The sequence below is a fragment of the Engraulis encrasicolus genome, chromosome 20 (genome assembly GCF_034702125.1).
Source record: "Engraulis encrasicolus isolate BLACKSEA-1 chromosome 20, IST_EnEncr_1.0, whole genome shotgun sequence".
NCBI classification, from domain to species: Eukaryota; Metazoa; Chordata; class Actinopteri; order Clupeiformes; family Engraulidae; genus Engraulis; species Engraulis encrasicolus.
Window position 1 is genome coordinate 17,246,514 of NC_085876.1, and position 20,767 is coordinate 17,267,280.

A 20,767-nucleotide genomic window follows, 5' to 3' on the forward strand; every position below is an offset into this window, starting at 1 on the left:
TACACGGGTGAGGCATAATTGCAATTTCATTGTGTGCAATGTGCAGTGAACACTTGTGTGGAGTGCTGTGTCATAATGACAATGGGAGTTGAAGTTTCCCAGTTGGGCTTTCACTTCTCTTTCACTTCAACTCGCGGGAACGTAAGGGAATGAGTGAGTGAGTTCATGAGTGAGTGGCGAACAAGTGAGTGAGCTAGAAGCAAGTAACTAGTAGCGTTAACATGTGTTAATGTAGCTTTACGTCTTGCGTGTACCTGGGCATGATGCCGAGGCTGGACTCGCGGTGCTTGATGAGGCTGAGGCGTCCGTCGGAGGCGCGCTTGTGCTGCGTGGAGACGCTGCAGATGAGCACCACCACCTCCCACAGCTCCTTAGCCGTACGCCGCGACTCCTTAGGACCCGGCAGCTCCTTACACGTGGACGCCAACAGCTGGCCCACCTACAGGAGAGAGAGAGAGAGAGAGGAGGGGGGAGAGAGAGAGAGAGAGAGAGAGAGAGAGAGAGAGAGAGAGAGAGAGAGAGAGAGAGAGAGAGAGAGAGAGAGAGAGAGAGAGAGAGAGAAAAAGAAAGAAAGAACATGTAAAAGATAGAGAATGAAATACAAAACGTGAGAAAAACAATAAAAACAGAGAATGAGAGATAGAAAGAAAGATGAGAGGAAAAACATGGAACCCAAATCTCCGACTTCTTTATTCTCTGTTGCTTGGGAGCATGGTATTCATTTTAGCACGATTTGGTCTATTTTCATTCTACATAATCATGTCAGTGCATGTGTTGGATGAGGTTGAGGTAAACTGGCCAGATTGGCTAAAACAAAGATTAAAAAAGGAGAATAACAAAAATATGAGTCAGAGATAAGATACAAAAGATGGAAATGAAAAAAGACAGTCAGTCCTAATTTTAAGCCAGATTAGTGAAGTTAATTGACTTAAAAAGAGTGAATGAAAAACAATGAGACAAAAGATTTAAAAATGAGAAATGAACAATTAACCGTAAATGAACACAAGTCCGTTAAAAAGGGCAAAAAGGCTTAATTAAGAGGCAGATTAGCGGTTGCTTGACCATATGCCCGTGGCTGACCAGCCCTCTACATAATTAGCCCCATATGCTGCGCAACCATTACAACGGGAAACATGAATAAGGGATTTACTGCTTATTCACTCAGCTGGGAGTGTGTGAGAGAGAGCTGTGTGTGTGTGTGTGTGTGTGTGTGTGTGTGTGTGTGTGTGTGTGTGTGTGTGTGTGTGTGTGTGTGTGTGTGTGTGTGTAACAGTGACCTGTGTGTGTGTGTGTGTGTATTTGTAAAATAGTGACCTGTGTATGTGTAACTTAGTGAGCTGTGTGTGTGTGTGTGTGTGTGTGTGTGTGTACTGTATGTGCGTATGAGTGTGCATGTGTGTGCTCAACATAGTGAGCTGTGTGTGTGTGTGTGTGTGTGTAACAGTGAGCTGTGTGTGTGTGCATGCGTGTGTGTGCATGCGCGTGCTTAACATAGTGAACTGTGTGAGGGTCATTGTGTGTGTGTGTGTGTGTGTGTGTGTGTGTGTGTGTGTGTGTGTGTGTGTGTGTGTGTGTGTGTGTGTGTGTGTGTGTGTGTGTGCATGCTCAACATAGTGAGCTGTGTGAGGTTCATTGTGTGTGTGTGTGTGTGTGTGTGTGTGTGTGTGTGTGTGTGTGTGTGTGTGTGTGTGTGTGTGTGTGTGTGTGTGTGTGTGTGTGTGAGTGGATGTGCATGCACAACATAGTGAGCTGTGTGAGGGCCATTGTGTGTGTGTGTGTGTGTGTGTGTGTGTGTGTGTGTGTGTGTGTGTGTGTGTGTGTGTGTGTGTGTGTGTGTGTGTGTGTATGTGTGTGTGCATGCACGTGCGTGTGTGTGCATTACCTTGATGTAGGGGTTGTTTTGCACCAGCGCGGCCGGCACCTGTAGTGTGAGGTACTCGTTCTCCCTCCAGTTCAGCATGAAGGCCACACACTCCTCCCCCACGATCTGACGCAGAGGGAGGTCTGGGAAACGCAGGCAAAACACAAGACTTCAAGCTTCAGCTCATACATAGGGTTTTCTGGCTGACCAAAACCGAGCCGGTGCCAGTGTCTGCACCAGTTGCGTTCGGCACTAAAGTGCTCATCTGCGAACCGCCCTTGCTCATACCGGGCTCTGAACTGTTTCCGCATGTGACTGTGTTACCCGGATGAACCTGCTGACAGCCACGTTACCGTCACGGTTCGCGGAGAAAAAAACAAGTATTTTCCGGTTCGCATTGCGAACCAACTTTCCGGTTCGCGAACGCTAATTTCTGTGTCGTGAACAAGACGGCCGGTTCACGAGTAGGTGCGGGAACGGGCACCGGCACGGTTCTCAGTCGGCCTGAATGCGGCCAGAGACAAAAACTACAAATTCCAACAGCAAAAGGTTACATGGGCAAAGTCTCCATCAGTAAACTCCACTCGGAAACATACAGTAGACAAAAGAAGACAAAAGAAGAAAAATTAAGAAATTCTGGCAAGCATCTCCATCTGATGGATTTTGGATGGAAACTTTAAAATGTTGCCCAACAAAGTCAGCTGCGTAGTACTAGGTGTGTGTGAGAGAGAGACAGAGACATCACTGAAAAAACGGAACAAACGTATTATCCGATTATCTCATTGGATCCATCATCTAATCAGATTTGGATTTTTGAGCCGGAAACGAGATCTAATCTGCTGCTGCAGTGACACCAGTGAATCATCTCAATTCAAAAATGGTTAATTCTCTTAATGCTGCATTTCCAAAGACTATTTGCATACGTTACCACTGCTGCCACAGTCTGCATAGATCCTGTTGATACTTCTGTATGCGTGATCACTAAAACGTACATGTAGGGAGTGTAGTGTAATTCCATTCACACGAACTGACCCATCTTGTAAGTTTGGACATTCATGGCAAGCAATCATATTAAAAAAGCGGTCGAGAATACTTTTCAGAACTAGAGGAGTATTTCCATTTTGAAATGTAACTGCCTACCAATTCTACATATGGCAAATGTGTGTGAATGTGTGTATGTTCAACTTGATTCTAATTTTCAGGTATCCCCGCAAGTGGCTGACGAGGTCAGGTGAGGGCTTGTCTGGGCAGCAGTGTGTCTGTCTGTGTGTGTGTGTGTGTGTGTGTGTGTGTGCGTGCGTGCGTGCGTGCGTGCGTGCGCGCGCGCACGTGCTCTCACCGTGCAGCCTCATCTCTAGGTAGCCCCGTACGCGGCTGACCAGGTCGGGAGTGGGCTTGTCACTGCAGCCCTGCGCCGCGTTGCTCTCGTGGGTTCGAACCTCCAGCAGCAGCATCTCGTTCAGCATCACCTGACGCAGCATCGGAGAGAACTCCGTCACCAGCTCCAGACACGCCGAGAACAGCTGGCGCGCATGGCCGAAATCCTGAGAAAAGGAGGGAGAGAGAGGGTAGAGAGGGTAGAGAGGGGAGAGAGGGGAGAGAGGGGATAGAGAGAGGAGAGAGAGGGAGGAGAGAGAGGAGAGAGAGTAGAGAAAGGAGAGAGAGGAGAGAGAGAGGAGAGAGAAGAGAGAAGAGAGAGAGGAGAGAGGGGAGAGAGAGGGGCAGTGGGAGAGGAGAGAGGGGAGAGAGGAGAGAGAGGAGAGAGGGGGCAGTGGGAGGGGAGCTTAACCATTAAAGGGCCAACATGCACGTTTCTGCATAAGCAACTGCAGATACACATGCCAAGCATACTCAAAGTCCTGATCTGGAGAGGAGACCATGGGGCACGACTATCATTAAAGGCATACTATGTGTCATACCACTGGTTTCTCCTTAAAATGGATTCATCATAGTAAATAAACCAAGTTTGGGGAACCTATGTCTTGAGGGCCGTTTGCAGCCCGAGGGCGTTTTATCCGGCCCCCGATATAGTTTTAATGTTAATAAGATGAAATATGACATATTCTGTAAAGGAAACTTAGAAAATACATTTGCAATACAATGAAATTATATTCAGGGGACCTAGAGCAGTGTTTCCCAACCTTGTTTGTCTTGCGTACCCCCTAAGCCTCTAAGCCCCTAAACCACGTACCCCTGGTTGGGAAACACTGACCTAGAGGAAGGTGGGGTCTGTTTTAAAGGGGGAAAGTGCAGGGGGAAATCCTGGTTTGTGTTCATAATACGGGCATCGGAGGACTTTTACCGCCCTCAAATGAATTTGAAGTGGCCCCTCGATTGAAAAAGGTTCCCCACCCCAGACATAAACCTCTACCTACTTTTTTAAAACCATTCTGGTTTTGTGCACTAACCTTCAGGGTGATGCAGTGCAGGCCCTTTGCCATGAGGATGTAGACCAGATCTCGTGCCAAGGTGTCTTTGATGGCCAGGATCACATTGATGTAGTCCACTGGCACTTCCCACTGAGGAGACAGAACACCATTAATGAAGTGAGGATCACATTGATGTAGTCCACTGGCACCTCCCACTGAGGAGACAGAACACCAATGAAATCATTGAGTCAGCCATATTGGTAAATTGCACTTAAACTAAGCATTTGCAACTATAGTTCTACCAATCAAAGGGGTAATTCCTCGCGCTTCTGCATCGACGGGAGAGAGGCAGGAAATCTTCACTTGAGAGACAACACCGGCGCAGCACAGATGCACTTCTTTTTGTTTTTTTATTATTCAAGTGCACAACATGACTGATGAAGATCATCTAACCATCAAAACGTTTGAGTCACTTGAATAATAGAAAAATAAAAATAATTACATCTGTGCTGCTCCGGTGTTGTCTCTCAAGTATAGTTCTACCAATGTTTTTAATTCTGTTCTTTTCCAAACGCATTGTTGTGCTTTGTGTGTTTGGCGACACCTGCAGGCAACTCACAACACGCAGAAACAGAGACAGACCGGGTCATTGCAAATGACCTACCCTAATATAAACCCCTCTGTGATGGCAATGAACTATAGACACAAAACAGTTCAGAGCAGGGTTTTGAACTGGTTCTAGCCCAGGCACCATCATTCAGACTACCGTAAGCAGCAGTCTGCGGCCAACTGTGTTTGCAGCAGCTGGGTGATTACCATTTACCGGTAATCTCAATTCTCGAAACGGTACACCACTACACATGATGAGAGCAGAAAAGATGAACGTTGTATCTGGGACATGAGAGCGTGAATGTGTGAATGTGTGCGTTTCACAGGAGGCCTGAACTGGGCTTCTCATAGGTGTGGTTTGTTTCAATGGCAAGTGTATTACACATGCAGACAAGGCTTTCACCCACAACTGGGCCAAAGCACATGTAGCTGTCAGAGTTGCCAGATTGGGCGGTTACCCGCCCAATTGGGCTACTCGTGATGGCCATCTGCGGGTAAAAACTGGAAAGTTTGATGCAGTTTAATGCCCATAGAAATCAATGCAATGTGTTGAAAATGGGCGGAACTTAGCGCCTCTTGGCGGTTTTTGAGCAACTTTTGGGCAGGATTTGACACATCTGGCAACACATGTGGCTGTGTGAAAACATGACTCACTGAAAACACAGCTACTAACACACCATAAGCATATAACAGAAAAAAACAGTGCAAAAACAACGCAAAAGTGCAGGAAACACAAACGCCTCTGCACAATTTTGTAGTAACTTGTATCCTAAATCGCAGGATACCTGCAGTTTTTACAGTACCTTAGTACAGTACAAACTGCAGGTATCCTGCAATTTAGGATACATCATTTAAAGTTAAGGCTCTGTGATGGTGAGTGGCCATCAGTAGGATTGTAGGAGCACTCTGTCACACCAACGGGCCAGGCTCTTTGGTGTAGCATCAGAGCCAGTGAGGTGTATCGCAGCCCATGTTTGGTACTCCAGAACCAGAGGGTCTGGGCTCAACTTCCAGCAGGGCAACTCTACTCCCCCTTCACTACACCTTCCAGTTCCTTACGGTTGTTCCAGAGATCTAAGAGTATAATATCCAGTCTCTCTGGTTGTTCGGCCAGACCGCAGAGTTTAATGAGGACACACACAGACACACACACACACACACACACACACACACACACACACACACACACACACACACACACACACACACACACACACACACACACACACACACACACACACACAGACACACACACACCTTGCTGTTGACCCTCCAGTAGGGTAGATCGGCCAACATGTAGAGGTCGGGAGGTCGATGAGGACACACAAGGACACGCGCGCGCACGCACACACACACACACACGCACACGCACACACACAAGGACACTCTCACACACACACAGACACACACAGACCTTGCTGTTGACCCTCCAGTATGGTCTCTCGGCCAGGCCATGGAGCTCAATCAGGATCTGGCGAAGGCGTCTGGGCTCCAGAGAGAGAACTAGCTGCTGCTCCAGCTGCCCGATGTTCACACTCGCAGACGCTGCCACAGACAGACAGACAGACAGACATTTAGACTAGGGCAGCACAATATTTTAAAAATGCGATACTCAATAACAGCATGCAATGCCTCGATAACGATATTAAGAAATATAGTTGAGTGTTTTTCTTCTCACTAATTTGTCGGTCTGTGTGGGGGTCGTGGCTTTGGTAATGGCTGGCTTTTTGCGCATTTGTTGACATTCAGCTACTGATTGGACAGAACAGAAATTGTTTACTTGTTGTCATTTTTGCCACACGAATATCGCAACTCTTGATATCGCGATTTCGATACATTTTCGATATATTGTGCAGCCCTAATTTATACAGACTAAGATTTATCATTTTTGTAAAACTAAAGTAGGCTACCATATGCTTCGCCTTGTCTTCCTGGGATTTCCTATGAATTGTGCATGTACTTATGTACAGTGTGTGCTGCCTACCTGGTATATCGTAGAAGGAGGGCAGGGGTTTGGCACTGAGGTTGACGGTGGCTGATCATATGACGCAGGTGTGTGTGTGTGTGTGTGTGTGTGTGTGTGTGTGTGTGTGTGTGTGTGCTGCCTACCTGGTATATCGTAGAAGAAGGGCAGGGGTTTGGCGCTGAGGTTCACAGTGGCTGATCATATGACGTGTGTGTGTGTGTGTGTGTGTGTGTGTGTGTGTGTGCTGCCTACCTGGTATATCGTAGAAGGAGGGCAGGGGTTTGGCGCTGAGGTTCACGGTGGCGGACCTCCTGCGGAGGTGTTCCAGCAGCGCCCTGCGGTCCTCGTCCTGCAGCAGCTCCATGAAGACACGATGGGACGTCACCAGGAAGGCCAGCGGCACCTCCTCCAGACCCTCACACAGACTCCTACAATACAGATACATTACACCCATTATATATACAGGCAGAGAAATATGATTATTATTATATTGATATTATCATTATTAAGACACCAGGAAGGCCAGGGGCACCTCCTCCAGACCCTCACACAGACTCCTACACAAAGAAATATGATTTTTTATTTTTGAATTTATAATAAATATTATTATATTGATATCATCAGTATTATAAATATTATTATATTGATATTATCATTATTAAGACACCATGAAGGCCAGGGGAACCTCCTCCAGGCCCTCACACAGACTCCTACAATAATTATATATATTAGACATTGTAAATATTATATTATTACTGTATTATTATTATTATCATTATTATTACTATTATTATCATTAACACTTCCTCGAGGCCCTCACACAGACTCCTACAGAGAAGTATGATTATTATATACAAGACACGATGGGACGTCACCAGGAAGACTCATTATTAAGACTCCTACAGACAGAGAAATATGATTATTATATATATTATATTATAATATATTATTATATTGATAATACATTATATCTATTATATACATTATAACAGCGTGCACACACAGACACTTCCATAACACAAAACCTAAATGCAGTCACACTAACACCATCCCTATACCCTATAACATTTATGACTAACATGTTAAGGCTTCATTTGAATTTCAATGATGACTTACTTGAGGAAAATGGCCATGTTTCTCTTGGCAGTGTCAGGCACACGATCCTTTTCCAGGGACCTGCTGCACACCTGTCAACCAGTACATCGCCATCATCAAGTTGTTGTACTTCACAGTTGAATAAAGCTTCAGCGTGTGTATGCAATTAGTGTACACACATGGCCTATGCAACGCAACCAAAACGTGTCTGTTTCTACGTTTTTGATGGACGTAGGTAGCAACATTAACTAGGGGGTGTGGCTTTTGCGATCCGTCAATTACTCAACAGCTTCTGAACATGCCCTTTTCTAGCCCATGAATACACTTGGTAGGAAAATGTGTAACAATTCTCCATTTCCATTTGTTGTAATGTACACAACATCCACATCAGACTGATACAGTATGTTGGAAACTAGACATTGCAACAAATACAGTTGTTGACGAATAAATGCTACTAAGACTAATGCCTCTTTTCCACTGCCGGTTTTCTGGTAGGCCTACAGCTTGACACAGTGCGACTGGGCCGCCCCTTTTTGCTTTTTCGAATAGGCACGACACAGCTCAATCGTGAAGCAAAAAGTGGCGGCCGAGTCGCGCTGTGTCGAGCTGTAGGCCTACCAGAAAACCAGCAGTGGAAAAGAGGCACAAGTTGTTGATGGTGTCCTGTTCAGAGGTATATAAAAGTAGAAATACTATTATGGATGTACACTTATAGCATTGCATTACATAGTCGCAACCATGTAACACCATGCAAATACTAGTGTCGAAGTTACACCAATAAGCGTTCTTTACACTTCTTTATACATCTCTGGTTCTGTCCTCATGTGACCTTGGACTAATAAGTACAGTAGTATGCTGGTGCTATCATGGGCATGTCATGGGTAAGCGGTTAGGGCGTCAGACTTGTAGCCCAAAGGTTGCCGGTTCGACTCCCGACTCGCCAGGTTGGTGGGGGGAGTAATTAACCAGTGCTCTACCCCATCCTCCTCCATGACTGAGGTACCCTGAGCATGGTACCGTCCCGCCACACTGCTCCCTTGGGACACCATTGAGGCCCCCTTGCACAGGTGAGGCAAAAATGCAATTTCGCAGTGTACAGTGTTCACTTGTGTGGTGTGGAGTGCTGTGTCACAATGACAATGGGAGTTGGAGTTTACAAGTTCGGCTTTCACTTTTCACTTCACTTCATTCTGTGCTTTCATGACCTTGGACTCACCTCCAGCAGGAAGCTGACGGTGCGCTTGCTGGGCTTGAGCAGGAGCTGCTGGTAGCTGACACTCAGCACCTGACCCTCCAGAGCATCCCGCACCGCGTTACACACACACAGCTTATGGCACACCTCGTCCAGGCTCCGCTCCCTATGGACCACAACACACACACAAGACAAAAGACACAGACACAGACAAGACAGACGCACACAAGACACACACACACAACACACACACACAGTTAGCCCAAGTGCACTCATGCTTTCAAAAACACCTTCTTTTTTTACCTAGGGTCAGGCATTTCATCCCTTAATACATAATAAAGAGAACAGGACAGCAATCCAAGTTTTGTGTTTTATTCCCCGTAACACAAGACTTGGAGTGCTGCCCTGTTCTCTTAATTTCGTATATTCTTGAGGAATGAGCACCCAGTTTTTGTTTTTTACTTTGGTTGAGTTGAGCGCGTTACACCCCTTAGTTTGATTGATCCCTTAATACATACCAATCGGAGGATAAGAGAAGTTTCATTCTCACCCAAGCTGCACTTTATGTTGGAACTCCAGCAACACCGAGTGCCTGAAGCTGTTTGGCAAACTGAGCTGGATGTTGTCTTTTATAAACGCCTCCACAAGGGCCTGCATAAAGAAGAGAGAGAGAGAGAGAGAGAGAGAGAGAGAGAGAGAGAAAGAGAGAGAGAGAGAGACAGAGAGAGAGAGAGAGAGACAGATGAAATCACTGCTACTTTTTTAATACACTGCTAGTTTTACAGTATGTGACCACCACACACACACACGCACGCACGCACGCACGCACGCACGCACGCACGCACGCACGCACGCACGCACGCACGCACGCACGCACGCACGCACGCACGCACGCACGCACGCACGCACGCACGCACGCACGCACGCACGCACGCACGCACGCACGCACGCACGCACGCACGCACGCACACACACACACACACACACACACACACACACACACACACACACACACACACACACACACACACACACACACACACACACACACACACACGGTGGTTGTGTGAGCGTATGAAGCTTTTGATCTGGCCGTAGGGTGTGAGCTGTGTGTCTGAGGGGTCGGACACACTCAAATACACTCATGCACGCGCACACACACACAAGCACTCACATTCGCACACACGCACACGCACACGCACACACACACACACACACACTCACTCACTCACTCACTCACTCACTCACTCACTCACTCACTCACTCACTCACTCACTCACTCACTCACTCACTCACTCACTCACTCACTCACTCACTCACTCACTCACTCACTCACTCACTCACTCACTCACTCACTCACAGGCCTACCTGGTGGTTGTGTGAGCGAATGAAGCTGTTGATCTGGCCGTGGGCTGTGAGCTGTGTGTCTGAGGGGTCTGAGGCTCCAGTAAGGCCTCTGCAGGCGCTCCAGTAGCCCGCTAGCCTCCGCTCATCCAGGTGGCAGTGCAGCGCACCAGAGTCCAGCTGGGACAGGGATACACACACACACACACACACACACACACACACACACACACACACACACACACACACACACACACACACACACACACACACACACACACACACACACACACACACACACACACACACACACACACACACACACAGGCACAAATTATACATCATGATCAGTATATGATACATCAGTTGAGAACACCAGCGCTCCCGTAGAAGCTGTTCCCTCCTACAAATACCTAGGCGTCCACCTAGATAACAAACTGGACTGGAGGGAAAACAGCTGAGTGACTTTTAAGAAGGCCCAGTCAAGACCAGGGATACACAACACACACACACACACACACACACACAGGGCTTGACATTAACTTAATTACTTGCCGGCCACTGTGGCTAGTGGTTTTCCCGAGTCACTAGCCATCCTGCTATTCTACTAGCCACATTTTTTTTATTATGACACTGTACATCTAACCTCAGAAGATGACGTGCTTAACAAGAAGATGAGTGATGCATTTCTACATGGAAATAAAACAAACAAATAGAACCTGAGTAACTGAGCTTTTTCTTCAACTTAAATACAAACAAGTGCAGAATATACACTATTCTGGTTTCATACCATAGAATAAGCTACCTGCCAAATTGGCTAGTGACACTGAGATTGTTACCAGCCACAGCCAAGTGTTACCAGGATTTGGTCGGGTTTCAGGTGCCAGTGTCAAGCCCTGACACACACACAAAATCATACATCATACCACCTACAAAATACTACAAGGAGAACAAATTACAACATATCATCCAACACACAGGCAACACACACACACAGGCAACACACACAAACACACACACACACACACGCACACACGCACGCACGCACACACGCACGCACGCACGCACGCGCGCACGCGCACACGCGCACACGCACACGCACACACACGCGGGCACACACACACAAGTACGGCCTCTTGGCCAGAGTGTGAAGCTCACACACAAAGTCCAAAATACGCACTACTACTCACAACAAGAACAATGAAACGTCACCATTGATGACACAGACGACACAAACAAATACACACGGTCAGCAATTATGACATATCAATTCCACAGAGGACAGCCTGTGTTCTGTACCTTGGCGTAGAGCTCTTTGGCCCGTCTGAAGTTGTCCCTGGCCTTCTCGTAGGCGGCGGTGTCGGCGCCGCCTTGCTGGAAGTAGATGCCTCCCAGGTCATAATGCACCTGCACACACACACAACACAAAAAACAACATCCACCAGTTACACAAGGGGCCTACAGTATACTACACAGCTGGCTCAGGATAAGGTAAGGTTAAGTTAAGAGGTAAATCATCTAATACAAGAGATTTTCTTAAGAAAATGAGGACTCCAGGCTCTTCTATTTGATGATTTACCTCTCAACTAAACCTTCACTTATCCTGAATCAGCTTTGTAGTATAGGCAGGCAGTCATCTAAGAAAACACTCAAGAGAGACAAAATACAAAACACCTACGGTGAGCAGAGCTAACTCTGTAGAACTCTGTAACATCTGTAGAAGTTGACGTCTAGATTACTGAAGTGTATTTTGTTAAGACTTTGAAGTACATGAGCTAAAGTAGCGTTTCTCAATGGGGATTCTAAACAGCCCTCTCAGAAAGTGTTGAGAACAAGACACCTGAGAGCGGGGGCATTAGCCCATTTCATTTTTTAAGACTAAGGGGGGCATTGGCAGGCTTAAAGGGGTATGCCACTATTTTGGGGCTTAATACAGTTAAAATCGTTGGCTGGGGTTTATAAAGGTGGTAAAGTGTCTTATTTTTCATGCAAGCTGTTGTCTTGCTTTAAGACAAGTTAAAAGAGGGAATATGTCGCTAAGCTAGTGAAAGTCAATGTATCCGTGTAGCATTGTAGCATGCTACACGGATACATTGACTTTCACTAGCTTAGCGACATATTCCCTCTTTTAACCTGTCTTAAAGCAAGACAACGCTTGACATGAAAAATAAGACACTTTACCACCTTTATAAACCCTGGCCAACGATTTTAACTGTATTAAGCCCCAAAATAGTGGCATACGCCTTTAAGGTCAGATTAGATTTCTGCAACTGCGCTCGTCAAAAGTCGCGTGGGAGTGGCCACGAACCAACATTGTATTCATGCATCTGCGAGTTCTGCGAGGTCCGAGGTCTCGTCGCGAGACACATTTGAAATTGCGCGATTACTTTCACTGCATTGTAAGCACTGCGGTCATTATTAAGCAATGTTGCTTTCTAGCCCGGTTAGCTATATTTTCACACAAATTGCAAAGGCAATGCACTGGTATCATTATTTGACATAGGCTACCCAGTCTGTTTTCACGAGCAGAAAATGCAAAGATGTAAAGACAGTTGATTCTGGCCATGTGTGTCTACATTCGGTGGAGGAAGCTACGGTAGTAAAACCGCAGGAATTGTGCCACGAGTGTTCAACTGATGCATTGTTTGTTACTTAGCTTGTAGCTTCGTGTATTTACATACATTTACACACAAGGCATTAATATAGCCTAGTTTTTAACTGAATACTGCTCTGCTCTCGCAAACTACTGCCATTGCGCTGCCACAAGAACAGAACAAGGAAGTGGCGAGTCGACCAATCATAGCGTCTTTTGGTCTGTGTCCTCCGCGCCCGTCCGACGGATAGTTAGATTTTTTTCAAGGCGCTCGATGACGGGCGCAGAGCCTCTGCGAGGGGGGTGTGGAGTCGCACAGACAGAAGACGGACGGACGCAGAGGCTCTGCGTCTGAAGCATAAATCTAGCTTTACGGTGAGGTCAAGGGGCCATTTGTTCAAAAAAAAGGTTGAGAACCACTGAGCTAAAGGATCACGGCCAATGTGGATGTAGACATATAAGCCAACCCATTACCTGACAGTGCAGTTCATCGGCACTGATGCACAGGCCCGCGGTGGAGCTCTCCGTCTCCCCGTTGGCAGTGGAGGGGTCAGCCGCCAGCAGGTCCAGCGTGCGCAGGGTGTGGATGTAGAAGTCCTTCTGGATACCCAGAACGCCCTCCAGGACCATGATGGAGTCAGACGCCTGCTCCTTCAGCTGAGCTCACAGAAAAGAAAAAAGTCAAGTCAAGTCAGCTTTTATTGTCAGTTTCTTCATATGCGGAGGTCATCCAAGGAATTTGGAATTATATCTTCTCTCTTATACCATGAAAGGACATAGACATACATGGGACTGACATTTACAGACTGGCATCAAAGTGCAGACAGGACAAGTAACAGTGATGGTCCAATACGCATAAGTGATGAAGTAATGAATAATACCGAGCATTTAACATGGGGAAGAAGAAACATTTGTCAGGTCATAGGTCAGGTCTTTGTCAGGACTTTTCATGGTCATGGTCTGGGTTTGGATGCCCAGAGGAACCATGATTGAGTCAGATGTGTGCTCATTCAGCTGGGAATTAGGGACAAAATCAAAATCAGGATTTTACTTCATATAGATATTACAAGGTGGAGGTCAAGACCTGGACCCTGAACCCATTCCAGGACCATGATGGAGTCCTGCTTTCCTGCGCTGTTAAAGTACTATTTTGGGGCTGAATATGGTTAAAATCATTGCCCTGGGTTTATTAAGGTGGTAAAGTGTCTTATTTGTCATGTTAGGCGTCATCTTTTTTTAAGGAGGGAGTAAGTATCAAAGCTAGTGAGAGTCAATGGATCACACATGCTACAGTGATCCATTGACTTTCACTAGCTTAGCTACATACTCCCTCTTTTAACTTGTCTTAAAGCAAGACAACGCTTAACATGAAAAATATGACACTTTACCACCTTTATAAACACTGGGCAACGATTTTAACTGTATTAACCCCCAAAATAATGGCATACCCCTTTAAGGGAAGTTTGTGTTATTTTTTCAAGTTCAGGGTTTTGACAATCAGAATCCCCTCCAGGACCATGAGTTAGAAATAAAATATTCTGACCATGAGTAAGAAATAAAATATTTCTTTTTTTTTAAAGATTTTTTTTTTTGTCTTTTACGACTTTATTTTACAAGACAGTGTGAGAGGTGGACAGGAAGCCAATTGGGAGAGAGACGGGGAAGGAAATGAAATATTTCTAATATGTTCACTTCACTCATATCAGTATCCCTCAGTCTCTGCACTCACCACAGCCAAGATGTTCTCCGTCAGCTCCTTCTCCTGCTGCAGCACATTCATCCTATAAAAACACAGCTGCTGCTTAGATGTGTTGTGTATAGGAGACACAAAAAGATCATACCAAGAAAACCTTGATGCAGCCAACACACATTCTGGAATCAGAGGATCACATATTCACACAAACAAACACACCGTGTGCGTGCGCACACGCACAGCACACACACACACACACACACACACACACACACACACACACACACACACACACACACTTTTACTGCTAATGACACAAAGCTGTGATGAGAGAAGTACCCAAATTCAATCTTGATATCAGAAATGGAAAAACACAGAGAGACAGACAGACAGACACACACACACACACACAGCTACTGACACAAAGCTGTGATGAGGGAAGAAGCCAAACCTAATCTTGATATCTCAGAAATGCAAAAACACAGACAGAGAGACAGAGAGACAGACAGACAGACAGACAGACAGACAGACAGACAGACAGACAGACAGACAGACAGACAGACAGACAGACAGACAGACAGACAGACAGACAGACAGACAGACAGACAGACAGACAGACAGACAGACAGACAGACAGACAGACACACACACACACACACACACACACACACACACACACACACACACACACACACACACACACACACACACACACACACACACACACACACACACACACATACACACAGAGACAGAGGAGCTGGCAAACCCACATGTTCATCTGATGGGGGCCCGGTTTCGTCTGCTTCTCAGGGAAGCTGCTCAGCACAATGGTCCGGATGGCCCTGCATCCAACAAAGGATTGGTGAAATTGAGGAGAAAACATAGTGCATACTATGTATAAAGTTCATTATGTCTAACTGTTTAAATCACATGAGTTTTTCTTCTACTTCAGATATGTGCAAATTTAATCTTTTACCTCACATGTTTCGGTCCTTTGATGAAGACGGAAGTTAGACCGTCGAAACATGTCAGGTAAAAGATCAAACTTTTACATGTCTGAAGTAAAAGAAAAACTCAAATATCATAGTGCATACTAATAAAAATGTTTTGCCCTTTTTGTCATAGGCATTACGGGGCCGCAAGCAACAGGAAAGGACAGGGGGTCACGTCGTTTGACTTTCACCCCTGACGAATCTTTGGTAGTACTACTTCTACATGTTGTTGTTGTTTACCATCGGTTGTAGATGATAACAGCCATAGCTGTGGTGGGTGGCAAGGTAGCCAGGTCCAGCTCCACGTGCTTGACGCCAGGGGGCACTTTGCTGACGCACAGCAGCTCATTCAGAAGCATGTTCAGCACAGGGATGGTCAACCTGAAGCATAGCGCACACACGCACACACACACACACACACACACACACACACACACACACACACACACACGCACACACACAAAACTATTACATTGAGCTGCATTCAGATACACTGGTGCGAGTGCAGAGGCATAGGCAGGACTTGCCCCCATTACACCTTGATATTGCATGATTACTAGATCCCATATTTGCATGAACAGGAGAAGTGACTTTTAAGACTGACCCCTTCTCCAGCACGTCCAAGTCCCATTTGAGATGAGCAGCTACTTTCAGGGCCAAGAGCTTCAGGGTGCGGTTCCTGCGGTTGTCTATCGGTGGCTGGACCTGGTTCTGTTCATTCACTGAAGGTTTGGACGCCTGCTCCAGGAACTGAATGACAAGTTGCACTGGTGATGGGTCTGAGAGCACAAGCACAGTAGAAGGGCAGATAAAGACAAGAGAAAAGGTTAATAAGACATAGTGTCTACAAGAATACCAGGGCAGAATCATCCCAATCATGTGCATTTCAAGTGGTGTACGTTGTGTTAAGTGTATACTTGGTGTGGTTACAGACCAGGATTGGGTTTTTGCAAATGCTTCTCCAACAATGCCACATCCAAGATGAATTCGAACCAGGAGGTCTGCGGCGGGGTAGAGGGTCGGCTGCCCGTCACAGCCTCCCTGTCCGCGGCCTCGGCGCTCATCCTCTTAACGTGTTTGAGCTGTCGTTGAAAGAACATTTCATATTTCAGAATCTGAATGTTTCTTTACATTGGCAAACAGATAGTTTAGTTCATGGGCTATCTAACGTTCCAGTCCATTCATTCCACCATTACTTTGACTAGACCATGCAAAATGACTTACGCTCATGTCTTTGCACACAAAACTATATTCTCCACAGCTTGTGAACGATGTGAGCAAGTATACGACACGCGAAACCTCTCAAAGCTCACTTAAAAAGCAAGCTAGGGTCCTTGCTAGTTATCTAAATAACCCAGCGCTGGCTAACGATGCAACCCATCTTGTCAACCAGAAAGAAAGCATGCATGCTTCTTACCGTTTAAATAATTTGACCTCAAGTAGACTTGTGCCAGATCTTCTTTATTTCAGGTATGATAACATACAAAGTAGATTTGCACAATGTATTTTTATTGCAAATATTTATTCATCACATTCACCATCACAACTTTCCGACAGCATCCTTGTTTTATTCGGCAAGTGTTGTTACAAACTGCTTCCGGTTCACAAAGCTTTGATTTGTAACAACCTAGCGGCGCACAATATGCGCAGCTTCCATTCATATTCAGAATCTAATCTCAGGTGGGAGGTGAGGGGGGATACAAGCATAATTGTCTCTAGATTTGCAAACTGTGTGCCTAAAATTGCATTGTAATCTGTAACCCCAAGTTGCTAAACTGTACCTGTATATTAGTAATCTGTGTCCACGGATTTCAATACTGCAGCATGCAACCTGTGCTTCAGCTGTGATAGGCCTACTTGGTTGGTGATCAGCTCTCTCTCTCTCTCTCTCTCTCTCTCTCTCTCTCTCTCTCTCTCTCTCTCTCTCTCTCTAATATATTTTTTTGTACACAGACCATCCACTGAGGCTACTTTTGAAGTATGCACTTTCTGGAACCATCAAAAGATAGATAAATTCAGGGTTTGGAGCCAGAGAGGCGTAAGTGGCATTTGACCAACAATAAAAACAAAATTTTGACCACTAGGCTATTTAATCAACTATATTTATTGACCTTTAACCACAATATCAGAGCCATGAACATACTTATATGAGGCAGTCATGAATTAAAAATATGATGTCATATTGACATACTGAACATATTATAAAATCTGGAAAATTGCTAACAATACTGAAAAATATGGCCAAAAATGCATGATATGCCTTTCGGGCACCAAACATTTTGAATGTTAAGAGAGGGAAAAGGACGTATCTGCTCATTCTTGATTAAAAACAATGTGATGAATAAGTCATGATTTCTTCCTTTTATTTCAAATACTGTATACAACAAAGACATTCTGATGTCAGTACCTCCACTTCTCAATTGAAATGTAAATGTAATGTACCCTGGCCATTTCCATCCTATACAAGTAGGCCTACACAATGCAATGCTCACCCCTGTTGTCACATCCATTTAGTGCTCCAATCTCATCTATTACTTCATATTCATGTTTTTAATTTCAAACACTTGGACCGTGTAACATTTACTGTACTTACAAGCAGTTCAATTTCAATTCTATAGTTTGTATGCACCTCACTTTAGCATAGGCCTTCTGAGCCTATCTAAGCCATAGGAGTGAATGGAGATACGTACGTCCTTTTGCCTCCAACACCGATGGCCACTTCTGTGTTAGGTCTTTGTTGTTTTATTCAATATAGGTTGAGTTCTGATATGTATTTTTGGTACAGTTAGATAGAGCTCATCAAGACCTTTAATTTGATATCTAGAACTCATTTTTGTCAAAAATGCCACTTACGCCCCTCTGGCTCTAAGCCCTCGCTCAGCTCTTTGAGTGTGTGTGTGTTTTTTTTTAGTACTTTACCACCAAATAACCATATTGGCCGAGTGTGGAAAACCACGTTTCTCTCCCCCTTGACTGTCTTAGGGAGTTCTGGCAGATGCACTTCCGAATCCAAAGTAGGCATTCAATGGTCATTCAAATAAGACACAACAGTCAGTTGTAAGACATAGGCCTACTGAATTTTTATTTGTATCTTGAGTTCAATATTGTTCATAAAACCCACCCCTTCTTGTCACACTGTTCAAATGTGAAATTTTACAGATTGACTACGAGCCACCTTATACCAGCAATTCTCTCTGTATTCACCACTATGTATGGAAAAAAATCTATATTTAAATCTCTTATTTGGAAATTCTACGTTACCAACACACATGTGGGTATATTCAGCAACCGTGAAGGCCATGGCATACAGTAATTCATTTAGTCTGAGCTGTATGGCAATGACAGTCAGCTGCAGACTTACAGTAATCTTCCCTTCATTTTCCAGACGTCCATATTTTAACCAAACCAAACAAAAACTGATGTGTGAAAGAACCATTCCCCTGACATACTATGCCATTTAATAATTTAAAAACGGAACAGTTAAACCCGTACAAATGATTCACATTTAATAATTGTAACATCCCGGGTTATTATAATAATAACAACAATGAAGACTGCTTCAGATTCAGTGCTTTGGGAAAAATCTGTGTTCTGCAACCAACCGATAAAAAAAAATGTTTGCTTTGTCTGGAGAGGCATGGTCTTCGGTTGTGTGCTCAAATAGGTCTATACCACCTTCCACAGTCATTCACTCCAAAATTGTTAAAGACAGCATGGCAGTATACAAAAGTAACATACAATAGGATACACCCATTTAAAAATAATAGAGCGGGCAATAAATGAGCAATGTCACTGGGTAAAAATACATGTATGAACAGAAGAGAAAGTGCACCGACAACAGAAGCAATTTTCCTGTTTCATATCATATGAAAATTACAGAGCCAAACACATTGGTGTCAGACAGCATTGCTCAAAACGTTGCCTCATGTCACCTTGCTTTAAGACCTGGGGTGATCCATTGCTCTTGGTTTAAAAGGAAGAGTATGCAATTTTAGTAGCTCATTTTCTGCATTTATGCTGCCAATTTACAAATTCACAAATATTTACAGAGCAATAAACTAATATTTACTGGTCTGACAAAAGCACAATACGTTTTGCAGCCAATTTGACTGGTGATTCAAAATGCCGGACATGGGGAAGCTCCGCCCCACCTATTCATGCATGAACATTCAGTGAACATGAACACTCATGAATACTTTGAAATTGATGGTTGTAAATATGCACGAAAAAGATAACATTTGTGAATGGGCAGCATACATTATGGAAATAGTCCACTAAAAATACATTCTCTGACAGGCATGGCTTATAATAATAAATATCTGGGTTCCAAAGAAATCTCTCTTTGCCCATATTGTTGCATGGAAACAGATTCTTTAAAAATACAGTGCGGAGTGAAAATGTACTTATCAACCTTAGTTTAATAGGGGAAATGTAAGCCAATTAATATTTTGTTGATCTATTTGCCATTTACTGTACATGAGTGTAGCTTTTGTGCGAGGCAAGATACTTGTAAAATTGCACATAAGTTTATACTCACATAGTTGTGCATGAGGCACCACAAGGGAACTAACAAAACAAACAGACACCTGGGGCCTATAACAAAGATGGTTCAGGTTAACTTAAGGTTAAGTGAAGAGGTAAATCATCTAGTAGAAGAGCCTGGAGTCCTCACTTTCTTAAAAGGACACTGTGCAGGAAATGGTCAAAAAAGGTACTGCAACTATGCTGCTCATTGAAACTGGGCTGCCTATCGCCAAATTTGATCTTTTCATGAAAGTTTACAAAGTAATAGGCTATTTTTTTCTAGTATGGCCCAAGTACATTTTTGCAGCTAAAAATGGCTATTTCTGGAAATTCAAAATGGCGGACCATGGAGAAGATCCCCCCTTTGCATATGAAAAATGCATTTTTTTTCCAGTCATAATGAATACTTAGAATTTGATGGTGGTGGTAAGTATTCATGAAAAAGGTAACATTAGTGAATAGGTAGCATGAAATCTGGAAATAAACAACTTAAAATCTTGCACAGTGTACCTTTAAGATTAAGTGA

The 20,767-nt window shown here is 44.6% G+C and overlaps 1 protein-coding gene across 1 annotated transcript in view; it reads right to left on the reverse strand.

The window, feature by feature from the left end:
- ints8 (integrator complex subunit 8) overlaps positions 1–17,283 on the reverse strand; it is a 26,075-nt gene extending 8,792 nt beyond the window's left edge. The window contains exons 1-18 of the mRNA XM_063185509.1: positions 17,135–17,283; positions 16,652–16,799; positions 16,322–16,496; positions 15,958–16,098; positions 15,496–15,567; positions 14,759–14,810; positions 13,504–13,686; positions 11,736–11,843; positions 10,461–10,616; positions 9,643–9,743; positions 9,117–9,258; positions 7,922–7,992; positions 7,058–7,233; positions 6,254–6,384; positions 4,270–4,380; positions 3,201–3,405; positions 1,883–2,004; positions 255–439 (exon numbers count right to left, since the gene is read on the reverse strand). Coding sequence (XP_063041579.1) covers positions 255–439; positions 1,883–2,004; positions 3,201–3,405; positions 4,270–4,380; positions 6,254–6,384; positions 7,058–7,233; positions 7,922–7,992; positions 9,117–9,258; positions 9,643–9,743; positions 10,461–10,616; positions 11,736–11,843; positions 13,504–13,686; positions 14,759–14,810; positions 15,496–15,567; positions 15,958–16,098; positions 16,322–16,496; positions 16,652–16,781 — 2,261 coding nt within the window. The 5' untranslated portion in view covers positions 16,782–16,799; positions 17,135–17,283. The remainder of the gene's footprint in view (positions 1–254; positions 440–1,882; positions 2,005–3,200; positions 3,406–4,269; positions 4,381–6,253; positions 6,385–7,057; positions 7,234–7,921; positions 7,993–9,116; positions 9,259–9,642; positions 9,744–10,460; positions 10,617–11,735; positions 11,844–13,503; positions 13,687–14,758; positions 14,811–15,495; positions 15,568–15,957; positions 16,099–16,321; positions 16,497–16,651; positions 16,800–17,134) is intronic.
- Positions 17,284–20,767: the final 3,484 nt, after the last annotated feature.